The sequence below is a fragment of the Chiloscyllium punctatum genome, chromosome 6 (genome assembly GCF_047496795.1).
Source record: "Chiloscyllium punctatum isolate Juve2018m chromosome 6, sChiPun1.3, whole genome shotgun sequence".
In the NCBI taxonomy this organism is placed as follows: Eukaryota; Metazoa; Chordata; class Chondrichthyes; order Orectolobiformes; family Hemiscylliidae; genus Chiloscyllium; species Chiloscyllium punctatum.
The window spans coordinates 85,216,851-85,231,615 of NC_092744.1; the positions used below are offsets into that span (position 1 = coordinate 85,216,851).

Sequence of the window (14,765 nt, forward strand, 5' to 3'; positions counted from 1 at the left end):
TGATTCTGGACCTTTCTGTTTCAGAACACGCCAGCTGCTGCTATGAAAAGAGGGTGAGGTATACCTTCCTCTGACTGTCCAAATGGAATTACAGCTCAGTATATCTGAAGGTGTGCCGAGAGGAATCTTGGCTCAAAATTACAAATGTCTCCTCTTGTCAATAAGAAGGGCGATCTGAGGAAGATTTCCACTTCACGCAAAGTCTGGCTCAGGATGTTAGCTGAGCAAAAATCAGCTGACTGTGAGGCTGCAGAAAAGTTCTGTCAAATTTTAACCTTGATCAAATACAGTGAAATGAACTGTTGCTAATGTTTGCTGAATTCTCTCCGGTAAGTATGAGGGAAGCTGGTTTTACTGGTTCAACACACATTAAAGACAGAAATACAACCTGAAAGTGTGCGAATGGTTCATGCACACAGAAAGCTTTTGACCGTTGAGAAGTCAGAGAGTATTTACAGCTGTTACATGATTTCTTGTGATTTACACGCACATCAGGAGCATGTCTTTTCAAGGTTGTTGTCATCGTGTTTTTGTACCAACAGTGAAGGAGGTTGGGGGCACTATTGCATTACTGGACAAATTGTCATAAACCTGAATATGTGTACAGGTCCATTTTTTATCGGTTTCCTGTCATCCAACATCATGAAGTCAACTTCAGGATCAGACTGGGGCAGTGTAATCAGGGGGATAGATACTCTTGTCTGTAATTGTGAAAATGAATCCTTAAGGATGTGGTTCCTGCCCGGAGCCAGACCACCTCCTCACGATTGGAGAAGATCATGGAGGGGGCCGGGAGGGATCCAGTTGTCGTTATCCACGTTGGTGCCAGGGACAATCATAGAATGAGAAAGGAGGTTCTGCTGAAAGGTTCTGAACAGTTTGGAGTTCAATTAAACAGCAGAACTTCCAAGGTGATAATCTCAGGATTGCTACCTGAGCCACTGGCAAACTGGTAAAGAGTAAATAAAGTCAAGGAGTTATGTGCATGGCTCAAAGATTGGTGTGAGAGGAATGGGTTTAAGATCATGGTGCACTAGCACCAGTACTGGGGTAGAATGGAGATGTTCTACTGGGATTGGCTTCACATTAACGTGGGAGCAGTGTCCTAGTGATTCATAAAACTGGGGCTGCAGAGAGGGCATGAAATGAATTAGAGGGGGTAGGGTTTGGGAAAGGGGCAATATAGGCTGACAAAGGAAGAGGGTACGGCAGTATTACAGGACAGCTATTTGGGTAACAACACCCAGTGCGGAATAGGAAGGGTCAGCAAACACAAATTAGAGATGCTGCAGTAAATAGTGTCAATTCAGGGGGAAAAAGTCAAAAAAAGGTAAACTAATGGCTCTTTACATGAATGCATATAATCTGTGGAACAAGCTAAATGAATGAATGATACAAATAGAGGATAGCTGACATGTTCTTGTAGCCAGACTGGAGGCCTGTGACCAGTGGTGTACCACAAGGATCATACTGAGTTCACTGCTCTTCGTCATTTTTATAAATGATTTGGATGTGAACAAAGGAGGTATCAGTGGTAAGTTTGCAGATGACACCAAAATTCGAGGTGTAATGGACAGTGAAGAAGATTACCTCAGAGTACTACAGGATCTTGATCAGATGGGCTCGTGGACCGAGGAGTGCCAGATGGATTTTAATTTAGATAAATGTGAAGTGATGCATTTTGGGAAGGCAAAGTCACGGCAGGACTTATACACTTAAGGGTAAGGTCTGAGGAGTGTTGCTGAACACAGAGACCTTGGAGTGCAGGTTTATATTTCCTTGAAAGTGGAGTCACAGGTAGGTAGGATTGTGAAGAAGGCGTTTGGTATGCTTTCCTTTATTGGTCAGAGTATTGAATACAGGAGTTGGGAGGGCATGTTGTGGCTTTACAGGACATTGGTTAGGTCTCTGTTGGAATATTTTGTGTTGTTCTCATCTCCCTCCTGTAGGAAGAATGTTGTGAATGTTCTGAAAGGGTTCAGAAAAGATTTACAAGGATGTTGTCAGGGTTGGAGAGTTTGAGCTATAGGGAGAGGCTACATAGGCTGGGGTTGTTTTCCCTGGGGCGTCAGAGGCTGAGGGGTGACCTGATAGAGGTTTATAAAATCATGAGGGGCATGGATAGTGTAAATAGACAAGATTTTTTCCCTGGGTTGGGGGAGTCCAAAACTAGAGGACATAAGTTTAGGGTGAGAGAAGAAAATATTATAGAGACCTTAGGGGCAACGTTTTCACGCAAAGGGTGGTGCGTGTCTGGAACGAACTGCAAGATGAATTGTGGATTAAAAAACATTTGGATGGATAGGTGAATAGGAAGGGTTTAGAGGGATATGGGCCAAGTGCTGGCAAATGACACTAGATTAATTTAGGATATCTGGTTGGCACTGATGACAAGGACTGAAGGGTCTGTTTCCGTGCTGTACATTTCTATAACTCTATGATTCTATAACAAAGTTTAGTCATCAGCAAAGATGGTGAGGTTTGGTCATTCTTCCTGATGAAGTGGATAATTTGGAGATAGTGAGGAAAGCAGATGCTGAAAAGTCAGAATCGATAAAGTGTGGAGCTGAAAAACACAGCAGGTCAAGCAGCATCAGAGACAGGAGATTCGATATTTCAGGTTGGGACGCTTTACCGAAAGAGAACAGCTTCACATTTTCCCCATGTTATAATCTGCCAGATTATTGCCCACAAACTCAGCAATAGAAGTTTGAAAGCGAATTGTTAATATGTTCAATATCTCCGTAGACATCTCCTTCAATACTTGAGGGGGGGATATTATCAACTTCCTGAGATTTGTCAGTTTTCAGTTCCTTTAACTTCTCCAATATGATTTATTGACTGAGATTAATTTCTTTCAGTTCCTCCCTCTCTCGAGACTCTTGGATAATTTCATGATCAGTTCTGACCTGTCCAATAGATTCACACTTTATATCTTCTTAAAGACAGAAAGAATAAGTTTGAGAAATATAATCACTGCTTTCGAATACCTCTTACCTCAGAACAAATCTGTTTCATATTATTCAAATACAGTCTCTAGTAAGAGGAAAAATACCAACTGGATGGGACTGAGCAAAGATCGTCCCAATGTGAGAAGAGTAGGATTTTAAAAGTCACAGTCACCTACTCATTGGAATATGTCCAAGATCTAGGGATCAGGAGCTGTGTGTAATGATGGCTGGATCAGGTCCCATTTGTTTTCGCAATCAGGGAACACAGGGGGTGTGAGCAGGAGCAAACATCAGTCACTCGAATGACATTTAGAGAGTTTACCATTGCGTTACGTGACAGCTAAATGCATTGCAAAGTAATATCAAAAGAATGTTTACTAATCTATCTCATCAACTCACCTAACTAGTTTAAATGCAACTTACATTCAAGTTACGAGCCTTAAGCTTTGAATTTTTACCATTATTACTCTTTAATTCTAATTTCTGTGGCACTTTTCTGTATATGTTTTCTCCCTTTCCTGTGACACCTGTTTAATACTCACTTCTTCAGTACCCTGCACCTCTGCTCTTTTGTTTCTTCTAGATTTTTTTGAACTTGTCTTTATGAGAATCGCCCCTCCCTCCAAATAATTAGTTTTTAAACCCTATCCAGAACCCTCATTATATGATTCACCAGGGCACAGCTCCCGGCAAGGTTCAAATGAAGCCTGTCCCAGTGGAACAGCTCTCACTTTAACCCAGCACCTTGTGCTAATGCTCCATGAATTGGAGCCCATTTCTCCCCCATAAACCTCTGAGAAACTCACTAATCTTGTTTGCTCTATGGCCATTTGCATGTGGCTCAGGTAAATCATTTGGAATTTATTCCCTTTGTGAATTCCTTTCGTTTTAGCCTCAAGCTACTTGTAATTTGTGGCTTCTTTCCTCATCCTAACTTGGAAACAGCATGCTTATTAATCACTGTCAGGTATGGTGACAGTCTCTGAAACTAACTCCACGTGTCTGTTATTGAAGTAAAACACAGTATTCTGCAGCATTGATTTCCTTTTCTCTCCATTTGGAAAGAGTTACAGCAACATGTCGATTGCTGCTGCAATGCAAACAGCTCAGTTACACTGATGTCCGTGCCTTTCAATATTTCCAACTTTTTTTTTGCCATGTTCAGATTGTGGACATTTTCGTGCCTGTGCGAAGCTGAGGGGTGTCCTTATCGAGGTTTATACAACCATGAGGGGCATGGATAGGGTAAATAGTCAAAGTCATTTCCCTGGGGTAGGGGGAGTCCAAAATTAGAGGGCATAGGTTTTGGGTCAGAGGGGGAAAATTTAAGAGGGACCTAAGGGGCAACTGTTCCACACAGGAGGTGATGCATGTATGGAATGAGCTGCCAGAGGAATTGGTGGAGGCTGGTATAATTATAACATTTAAAAGGCATCTGGATGGGTACATGAATAGGAAGGGTTTAGAGGGATATGAGCCAGGTATTGGAAAATAAGGCTAGATTAATTTAGGAGATCTGGTCAGCATGGACTGGTTGGACCGAAGACTCTGTTTCCTGTACATCTCTATGACTCTATGACTTGTCTGTGACACACATCCATGTCATGTTTCAAAAAACTATTTTCTAATCAACATATTCTGAGATGTTGTTACACACCACTGGGTCAGGTGGGGGCATAACCACGCCCCCAGTTCAAAGTTGGGGAGGCAGTGGCCAAATGGTAATATCGCTGAACTGTTAAACCAGAGAAATAGTGAGGACTGCAGATGCTGATCAGAATTGATAAATGCGGCACAGGAAAAGCTCAGCAGGTCAGGCAGCATCCAAGGAGCGGGGGCATTAATGTTTCAGGTGGAAGTCTTTAATCAGCCATATTGGTGGGGGGAGAGGGGTCTGAAAGATAAATAGGATGGAGGGGTGGGGGTGGGGGCAAGGTTACTGGGAAGGGGGTTAGGTAGGTATAGGTGGAAGGTGCTAGTGAATTTAATGAACTGTTGATGAATTGGCGCCATCTCATGCTCCCATGAGGATGTCAAACAGTTCAGCAACTTCACTAACACCTTTCACCCTGATCTTAAGTTCACCTGGGCCATCTCGGACACCTCCCTCCCCTTCCTGGACCCCATCCATCTTCAGCTCTGGTGACAGACTCGGCACTGACAACTCCTTCAAGCCCACTGACTCCCACAGCTACCTGGACTACACCTCCTCCCACAGCCCTCCTCTAAAAATGCAATCCCTTACTCCCAATTCCTCCACCTCTACTGTACCTGCTTCCAGATGGAGCAATTCCACTCCAGGACATCCCAGATGGAGTCTCATTTTAACAACCACAATTTCCCCTCCCACGTGGTCAACAATGCCCTCCAGTGCATCTCCTCCACTTCCCACACCTCTGCCCATGAAACGCTGCCCTCCACCCGCAACAAGGATAGAAGTCCTGGTCGTCACCTTCCACCCCACTAATCACAGGATGCAGCGTATTATCCTCCACCATTTCTGCCACATCCAATTGGACCTCACCGCCAAAGATATATTTTCCTCCCCATCCCTATCTTGCTGCCGCAAGAGATGCAAAATCTGCCACCCACACTCCACCCTCACCTCCATCCAAGGCACCAAAGGATCTTTTCACATCTGGCAGAGATTTTCTTGTACCTCCAAACACCTCAGCTACTGCCCTTTGCTCTTGATGTGGACTCTTCTACATTGGGGAGACAGAATGTCAACTCACAGAATGTGTCAGGAACACCTCCAGGACGCACGCATCACTGCCTTGTGGCCAACCACTTCAAGTCTCCATCCCACTCTGCCAAGGACATGCAAATCCTGGGCCTCTTCCACCGCCAAACCCAAGCCAACCAATAACCGGAGGAAGAGCGTCTCATCTTCTGTCTTGAGACTCTTCAGTCACAAGACATTAATATCGACTTCATCAGTTTTCTTAACACCCCTTCCCCCACCTCATCCCAGATCCAACCCTCAAACTTGGCACTGCCATCTTGACATTTCTTCCCGGTCCATCTTCCTTCCCACCTATCTGCTCCACTCTTCCCTCTGACATATCACTAGCATCCTCCCACCTGCAGCTACCTGTCGCCTTCCTAGCTACCTTGACCCAACCCCCACCCCCATCCTCCTATTTATCCCTCAACCCCCTTCCCCACATCGCTGCTCCCCATGAAGGGTTTCTGCCCAAAACATTGATCCACCTGCTCCTTGAATGCTGTCTGACCTGCTGTGCTTTTCCAGCATCACACCTTTCAACTGTTAAACCAGAGATCCCAATAATATTCTAGGGACCTGGCTTTGAATCTTGCCACAGCATATGGTGGAACTTAAATGCAATATAAAATTAAAATTAAGACTCTAATGATGACCATCAATCCGTTATAAATTGTTGAGGGAAAAGCTCGTCTGTTTTACTAATATCCCTGGGGGAGAGAAAATACCATTCTTCCCTGGTCTGGCCTAAATGTGACTCCAGACCCACAGAAACGTGGTTGACTCTTAACTGCCCTCTGGGCAATAAATGCTGGCCTGGTCAGTGCCCCCCTCACAAATGCAGGCCAGTGGTGAATGAATGAAAAATCCAATGAATGAATGAAAAAAATTACCGTCACTGCATCGCAAAATTGAAACAAAAATCTGTCCAATGTTCTGCTGTTCCTTTAATCTGAAAAGCTTTTCCTGCAGAACTTCCTGATATCGTGACACACCTGATGTGAACATTTCCATCTACACCTACACACCCATTCAGCTCCTGAATGTGGAAGTAATTTATTGCTGATCAGTTCATGACATAAAACAGCTCATTGTCTGGTTCACAGACTTGGATTCATCCGGTAAGTGAGAATGGCTTTAAAATTCTTCCTCTATCACATCGTCAGGATATTCTTGTTAAATTGGAAAGGAATTTGTCCCCTTTGATCTTTGTTTTTTATTCAAATTAGAGAACTGTACTGGGAACAATATAGATTAGAGACATTCAGGCAGAGAAAATGTCTTTACCAATATTGGTGTGATTGTTCTTTCAGCCTTTCACTAGATGTAAATGGTAGGTGTTGTTAAACTGGTCAGAACGATAAGATCATCATCACACTGATTGTTGAGTCAGTACAACGTCGTGTTAAATGTGTGTGATTTGATTAGAGAAACAGAGAACAGTTTTCAATGTTGTTTTCTTTAAAACTAAACAATCAGTTTCTTCCTGAGGTTTCCTTGAAAGTGCAGTGAGCAGCTGAGACAGACAGAGCAGGAGGGAACAGCACAGGCTGAGAAACTGCAGGAGATCGGAAAACTGGGAGGGTCAGTTTCTGGCATTTCAAGTCATTGACTGATCACAAAAGAAAAGGAGAATGGAAGGATTCCATTTAAAATAAAAAAAATAGAAAGTGCTGAAGAAATGCAGCAAGTCAGAAAGCTTCTCATGACAAAGAGGGACATTGAGTCCCGTGACCCTTCTTTGGAACTGAAGGGGGTTGCGAAATGATGGAATTCTGTTGTTGACAAAGGGAAGGAGGAGCGAGTGGGCGAGGTGCTGAGGGGGTCACAGAGTGGGCCTCTCTCCCCTTTGTCAGTAAATTAAATACCATAGCATTTTCCAGCCTTTTGCAGCTCTGAACAAGAGTCAGAGTCGAGAATGTGGTGCTGGAAAGGTACAGCATGTCAGGCAGCATCCAAGGAACAGAAGAATCAATGTTTCAGCAGATTCCTGATGAAGGGCTTATACCTGAAACGTCTATCCTCCTGCTCCTCGGATGCTGCCTGACCTGCTGCACTTTTCCAGCACCACTGATCTCCAACATCTACAGTCCTCACTTTCTACTAACTGAATAAGAATCTGACCTGACTCGAAGCATTAACTCTGTTTCTCTCCACTGTTGCTGCTGAGTTTCTCCAATACTTTCTGTTTTTATCTGCAATCTTCAGCATCTGCTGTACTTTACCTTTTTTTGAGGATTATATTTGAAAAGCAGCTTTCTGGTTTCCAGGTGCTTTAAAGCATGTTTCCACTGCTGCAGTGAATATTTTATTTTATATCCATTCACCCATATCAGGAATTGTGACGTTGCTGGAATGACTTTTGATCTTTTGCTTATTCATTCATGGAATGTGGGCGTCACTGGTTGGGCCAGCATTTATTGCCTGCTCCTAATTACCTTTGAGATGCTTGTCAGAGCCATTTCAAAGGGCAGGTCAGAGTCAAATACATTGCTGTGGCTCTGGAGTCACACACAGGCCAGATCAGGGAAGGGCAGCACTGAAACACATTAATGCACCAAGTAATCCTTTATGACAATTGATACATGGTTGCCATTTGGCTAGTTTTAAATTCCAGATTTTTCTTTATTGAATTCAAATTTCTTAATCTGCCTTGGTGGGTTTTGAACCCATGACCCCAGAACATTAACCTGGGGTTCTGGATTATAAGCCTAGCATCTGTGCTCTTGCCTTATGGTCAGCTGCAGTCTGTATGCTGGAGGTACACTCAGAGTCCTGGGAGGAAGGGACTCCTGTATTTTGAACCAACAAAGGAACAGTGAGGGGTCCAAATAAAAACCAAAAGAACTGTGAATGCTCTCAATCAGAATCAAAAATAGAAGTTGCTGGAAAAGCTCAGCATGTCTAACATCACATGTGCAGAGAAATCAGAGTTAACATTTTGGGTGTGGTGACTCTTTCTGACAACTACCCCAGTCACCGAACTCAAAATGTTAACTTTAATTTCTCTTCACAGATGCTGCCAGTGAAGGCTCCAAGTTGGGACGATGTCTATTGGTGAGAAACTTGCAGCTCATTGTGGTCCCATATCCTTGGAATAGGTTGTGGTTGCAGATTTGGAAGTTGCAATGAGGGGATGCTTTGTGGATTTCCACAGGGTAGCTTGTAGATGGCAGACACAGCTGCCATGACATGTCAAAAGTGATGTGTCAGAATGTTCATGTTGGTGCCAATCAGTTTGATCTGGATTGTGTAAAGCTCCTGCGTGTGTCCAGTGCACTCAGCTTTTCTTGAGATCATGTGGAGTATGTATTGCTCCACATTTATTGTTGGGTGGTTGTTGATGCTATTTGGGAAAGACAAATTAATTCCTGCTAAAAGTTGTGCTTTTAGTAAGAAGTTAATGTGTGCAGATACATCCCTCAACACCTGCAGTTTGGAAGTGCAAACCTCAGCTTGAGATCAAAGAACTTAAATTGCTAACGATTCTCTTGATGATAATCTGCATTTTTGACTCTTACCCAATTAACTTCACTTGTTCACGTTTATCTTTGGCACCAGCGCAAGGACAAGTATCCCCCCATTAACTCCGTTTCTCTTTCTACAGATGCTGCCAAACCTGCTGAGCTGTTAGCAGCTTTTATTCTGATTTCCAGCAACAAATGCATTTTGCTTTTGAATTCATAACTGATTCAAAGAGTGTGGTGCTGGAGCAGCACAGCCAGTCAGGCATCATCCGAGGAGCAGGGAAATCGACTTTTTGGGCATAAGCCCTTCATCTGTAATCTGATTCCTGATGAAGGGTTTATGACTGAAACGTCAATTCTCCTGTCCTCGGATGGTGCCTGACTAGCTGTGTTTTTCCAGCACCATGCTCTTCAACTCTGTTCTCCAGCATCTGCAGTCCTCACTTTCTCCTAATTCATAACTAATGTTTCTCAAAGGTATGACTATATAATATCACAACTGGACTATTTTCTTTTGACAGGAATATTGAAAAACTAACTCCAGTGATGAAAAGGTGTCAGGCCCTCACCTTATTTTTCCTAACACTAATATGTGTCATCTTTTTTTTTACAAGCCCCTCAATTGATAACATTTTTTTAAGAGTAAATGATTTTACAATCATTCTGACAAACTATTCGGCCAAAATAACCTCCATTGGCCAATGGTCCGGTCAGGTCACTGCTGAGAACACAGTGATTGTGAAACACCCACAGCCACGCACAGAGCCTGGAATTATGTTTTTACAGACCTCCACTGAACTAAACCCTTCCCCACTGGCCATGTGCAGCATCGAATCAGCAGCAAGACTAAACCCAAACAAAACAATTTATTACTTCATGAAAGCATTCACTGGGAACGTATCTGCATATCGAGAACCTGAGTACAAAGGCATCCCTCTGCTTTCTACATTCAAGAATGTCATCATCTTGCCCTTGAATCCTAAAGAATTGTTCAACAACACACCCTTGGCTGGATGGTATGTGAAGGTAAGGAGTTGTACAGAACTGGCTCGTGGATGACTGTATGGATGATAAGAGCTGCTTTTAGTCATCAATCTGACAAATGAGTAATGAGATTTATACTGACAAACTAAATCCCAGTTTCTATATGTACAATGATGGATAATGCAGACTCTGGAATTCCTACAGTTTTTAGATTGAATTTCAGTTGCTCACTTGGAGAATCTGAAAGAAGGCCAGGGTCATTTTTCTTTCTGAAAGTCAATATTTATCTCAATTATTCAGACTGCACTTTGTTCATTGGTGGTTGGGGGCTGTTAGTTTGGAAACTCGTCCATCCAGAGAATAGTATATCAGTTATTTTCACACTTTTGAAATTATTCCATTCATTTGAACGCAGCGATGTCAGGGGAACATTTCCCAGGAAGTAGGTAGCAGTTTTAATTGGTGACTCAACTGGTTAATCCCTGAGACAGAGCTGGAAGGGAACTCGGATCAAACCTTTTCTCTATCTGTTAAACAGAGAGTCAGACTGTGCAGAAGCTCAGGATTGAGGTCAGTTTGTGTGTGAGAGAGGGCTCGAGAGTCAGTCAGTTCAGTGAGTACAAATTTGAAAGAAGCAAACCACTTGGGCCCCATTGTAGCTGCAGGAAAGATTCATTCTACAAATTGTCCAACTGTCATCATCGCAAGATCAGTACTTCAGTGATGAATTCATCTAATGAAGAGTTTAGAAGCAGTATGTTACTGTTAGAGTGAATGGCAAAGCTGGTAGGAGAAGGTAACACTGGATAGCAAGAGATATTGAGGTTCTGGTCAAAAATAAGGAGGCATATGTCAGGTGTAGACAACTGTGATCAAGTAAATCTCTTGAAGAATATAAGGGGAGTAGGGCATTCTAAAGAAGAAAGTCAGGAAGGCAAAAAGAGGATGTGAGAAAGCTTTGGCTGATGAGGTTAAGGATAATCTGAAGAGATTCTACTGATACATTAAGAGCAAATGATCAACTAGGGAGAGAAAGAGGCCCCTTAAATATCAATCAGGTCATTTATGTGTGGGCTCATAAGAGATGGGAGAGATATTAATAATTATTTCACAGCAGTATATACTGTGGAGAATGTCAAGGAGGACAGGGAACTCAAGTGTTAAATAGCTTGCTTGAAAACAGTGCACATTACAGAAGAGAAGGTGCAAGAGGTCTTAAAAAAAATAAAGATGGTTAAATCTCTGGGACCTGATTAAGTGTATCCCAGGTCATTGTGGGAAGCTAGGGAAAAATTGCAGGGCCCTCCAGCTGCGATATTTATATCATTTACAGCCAAAGGTGAGGTGCCGGAAGGCTGGAGGGTGCCTTCATTGCTCAGACCATTGAGTACAGGTGTTGGGGCATCATGTTGAGGTTGTACAGGACATGTGTGAGGGCACGTTTGGAGGACAGTGTAAAATTCTGGTTGCTTTGGTAGAGGATGTATATTATTAAATTGGAGGGGGTATAGAAAAGATTTACAAGGATGCTACTGGCACTGGAGGGTTTGAATTATAAGGAGAGGCTGGATAGGCTGAGACTTTTTACACTTGAGAGTAGGAGGTCGAGGGGTGACACCTGTAGATTTCTCAAGCATTTTCTGTTTTTGTTTTTGAACTTTCTAATCATTCAGTTATCACTGGGCTTCATCTGTTTTATCCTCCTCAGATCATTACCACAGAATTGAGGGTGACCTATACCATATGGTCCAAGAAGACACCTTCCCATGGGCAATTCGAGATGGCCAGTAATGCCCACATCCCCGAATTAATATTATTATTTTGTAAATAAAAGCTTTCCTAGATAGCAACCAATATCAATGACAGTGTTTTGAGTCTGACTGAGCCTATTGCTAGAGGCCAAAAAACTGTTTGATGGTTCATCGTGCATGATTGTGACTGGAAGCTTGCACACGCATTGAAAGCTGACCCAAAACTCAGGTTAACATTCTGGGGGCATTGGATGGTCTCTGAGACCATTCTGATGGAGGACGGATGTGTGAACGGGTTGTCTGTCCATGGTGAAGAAGGGGTAACTGGAGCCCACAGACTGGAAATTCTGAAAGCATCAGAATTATTGCGGATAGAAGTGGGAAGAGACAAGACAAGGAGAGGAAAGAATGTGTTGCTGGTAAAAGTGAGTCCTGTGGGACACAAGCAGGCAGAATTAATATGAACCGTTGCTCTGTTGCAGGTAGATCCCAGCAAGGAAAGACACTGGTTGCATGTGCTTGCTGATGGCTGTCGGATAGCCTTGTTGTGGAAGTATGGAGGCATTTATCTGGACACGGATATCATTTCACTCAAGCCCTTGGAGTTCCGAAACTTCCTCTGTGAACAGTCGAGTAATTATGCCAATAATGCAGCTTTGGGATTCAACCGCTCTCATTCCTTTACCAAGATGTGCTTAAGAGATTTTGTTGATAAATACAATGGAGCAGCTTGGGGCCATCAGGGTCCAGACTTGATGACCCGAATGTTGAAGAAATGGTGTGGAACTGGTAATCTCAATAACTTCCGCAACAAAGATTGCAAAGGGATAATGTTCTTGTCCAACAACTGGTTCTACCCAGTTCCATATTCTAATTGGGGAAGGTTCTTTCAAAAAAATACATGGAAAAACAACAATGATACTATCGAAAAGGAATTCTCAAAGACTACTGGAGTACATATCTGGAATTATATGATTGGTAATCGTAAAATTGAAATCAAAGCAAGTCGATCTTTAATAGAATATTTCTTTAGTGAATACTGCCCAAGCACATATAAATCTCTTCCATCCCAGAAAGAAAAACCAGCAAAAAAATAGTAACATTGCGCCTGAACATCCTGGTTACACTGATCCTCCATGTTAACGTGGACAAGACAGGTTAGAACATGATGACTCCTGGTCTAGTTTTGGTGATTTTTCTTCCTGGGATATGTTTGAGTATTGCCCAGCATTTTTACACTGATTTTTAATTATTACAAACATCACTGCTAAGCAAACCAATCACTGTGGATGATTTAATAGAGTCCCAATTGGCTCCATCTCATGGAATCTTCACTGGGATCTTGTTGCTGTCCATGAGGCTGCTGGGTGATGATAAGGATTGAGTTTTGGTGTAGCTTGGTGTCCCAGATGAAAGTAGGAGATATGTAGAGGGGGAAAAAGGGGTCAGCAAAAAGATGGATGCTCCTTGTCTTTTGACCATCACATATTTCTCCAACAAGATGAAGACTAAACCAACCACTGGCCAAGGTCTCACACTCCCTTTCGCTCTCTAGTTGTATTTCTGCCCTGAGGTAATTCACATGGTAAAGGAGCTGTCCTATCTGAGCTGGACTATATATACATACAAGCCTGAAGGTCTTAGGCCCTCCTGTGAACGTTCTGCTCATTATTAAACCAATCAGCAGCATTGCAAACCTTCCTAATCCCAGAGTCGGAAAGTCAGTTCAACCTGTCTGTCTGTCAGAATTGTTGCAATTTCTTACATCTGAAGTCGATCCGCAGGTGTCATCGGGCATGGGAATCCAATCTTCTGTTTCTCTGAACCCAAGGCTTAGTCTTCTCTTGAATAATTCATGGTGTTACTTTCTGCTCAGTACGCACTGAGGTTACTTCGGTCAGACCAAGGACAGTTAATCTTTGCTTCTCAGTCATCCTGATTTCAGATCTCGCGGACTTACTTGGAATCTTGTCTCTTGGTGGAAGCCCACAATCATTGTGTTCCCGGTTACTCTGTCTCTGGCTAGTGATGGTCAGGGATGTGGAATGTGGGGTTTAATGTTGGTGATGCTGCCTGGGATCTGAAAGTCACTTTGATCGTCAAGATTCAGAAGGATTCTGAAAAGTTATTTATGTTTACAACATTCTCAGGTTATTTCTGCTTCCTGGTGGATGATGAAACTCATAAAAGTTCTAGTTTTCTATCTTGTATATTTTGATTAATCAGTTAACACATGATGAATGGATCTATTTTTAAATTACTGCAGTGTTACTGTCTTCTTGATGATGTGTGAATATGTAAATCTCTGCTGATGATTGTGACACAGTAAATTGGTTTGGAAAGGGATGAATTTACAGTCGATTTTATTCGCCTCTGTGCTGAATTGAGTCAGCAGGTTTGACTTGGGAGTTAACATTTCCCACTCAGGTTTTAAATGGTTATTCTCTAATGCAGCGATCACTGGATATTTCCCAGTTGCTGGACTTTGTTTCCTGTCACTAACCTTCTCCCCAGACCTCCACCAATCACACAATCCAGACTGAACACGAGCTGTTCCTTCAGAGCTCCTGCGAGCCAATGATCCCTTGATTCTGGTCCATTAAGAGTTAAGTTGAAAATGGCCAAAATAGGATTAGACAAATAAAAACTTGCATTTCTGTAGAGACTTCTACAGAGTAAAAACTTCTCAGGGTTCTTCACAGGAACAAGATGAAAGAAATCTTGACACCAAGCCACCAAGCGAGATATTGAGACCAGTATAGAAAGAGTTAGATTTAAAGCATCTTAATGGAGCAGAGATAGAGAGAGTGACAGTGAGAAATACTGCAGGAATTCCAGAGCAACTGAAGGCCTGGTCTCCAATGGCAGGTGGCTCCAATCAGAGATT

The 14,765-nt window shown here is 42.7% G+C and overlaps 1 protein-coding gene across 2 annotated transcripts in view; it reads left to right on the plus strand.

Annotated features, from left to right (window-relative positions):
• The window catches only part of LOC140479173 (lactosylceramide 4-alpha-galactosyltransferase-like), a 49,092-nt gene extending 34,876 nt beyond the window's left edge, over window positions 1–14,216 (plus strand). The window contains exons 1-3 of one of the 2 annotated variants that reach the window (XM_072573171.1): window positions 6,702–6,797; window positions 9,665–10,169; window positions 12,361–14,216. In XM_072573171.1, coding sequence (XP_072429272.1) covers window positions 9,690–10,169; window positions 12,361–12,975 — 1,095 coding nt within the window. In that variant the 5' untranslated portion in view covers window positions 6,702–6,797; window positions 9,665–9,689 and the 3' untranslated portion in view covers window positions 12,976–14,216. Of the gene's footprint in view, window positions 1–6,701; window positions 6,798–9,664; window positions 10,170–12,360 lie in introns of those variants that run through there. The other variant, XM_072573172.1, reaches the window with a different exon arrangement.
• Window positions 14,217–14,765: the final 549 nt, after the last annotated feature.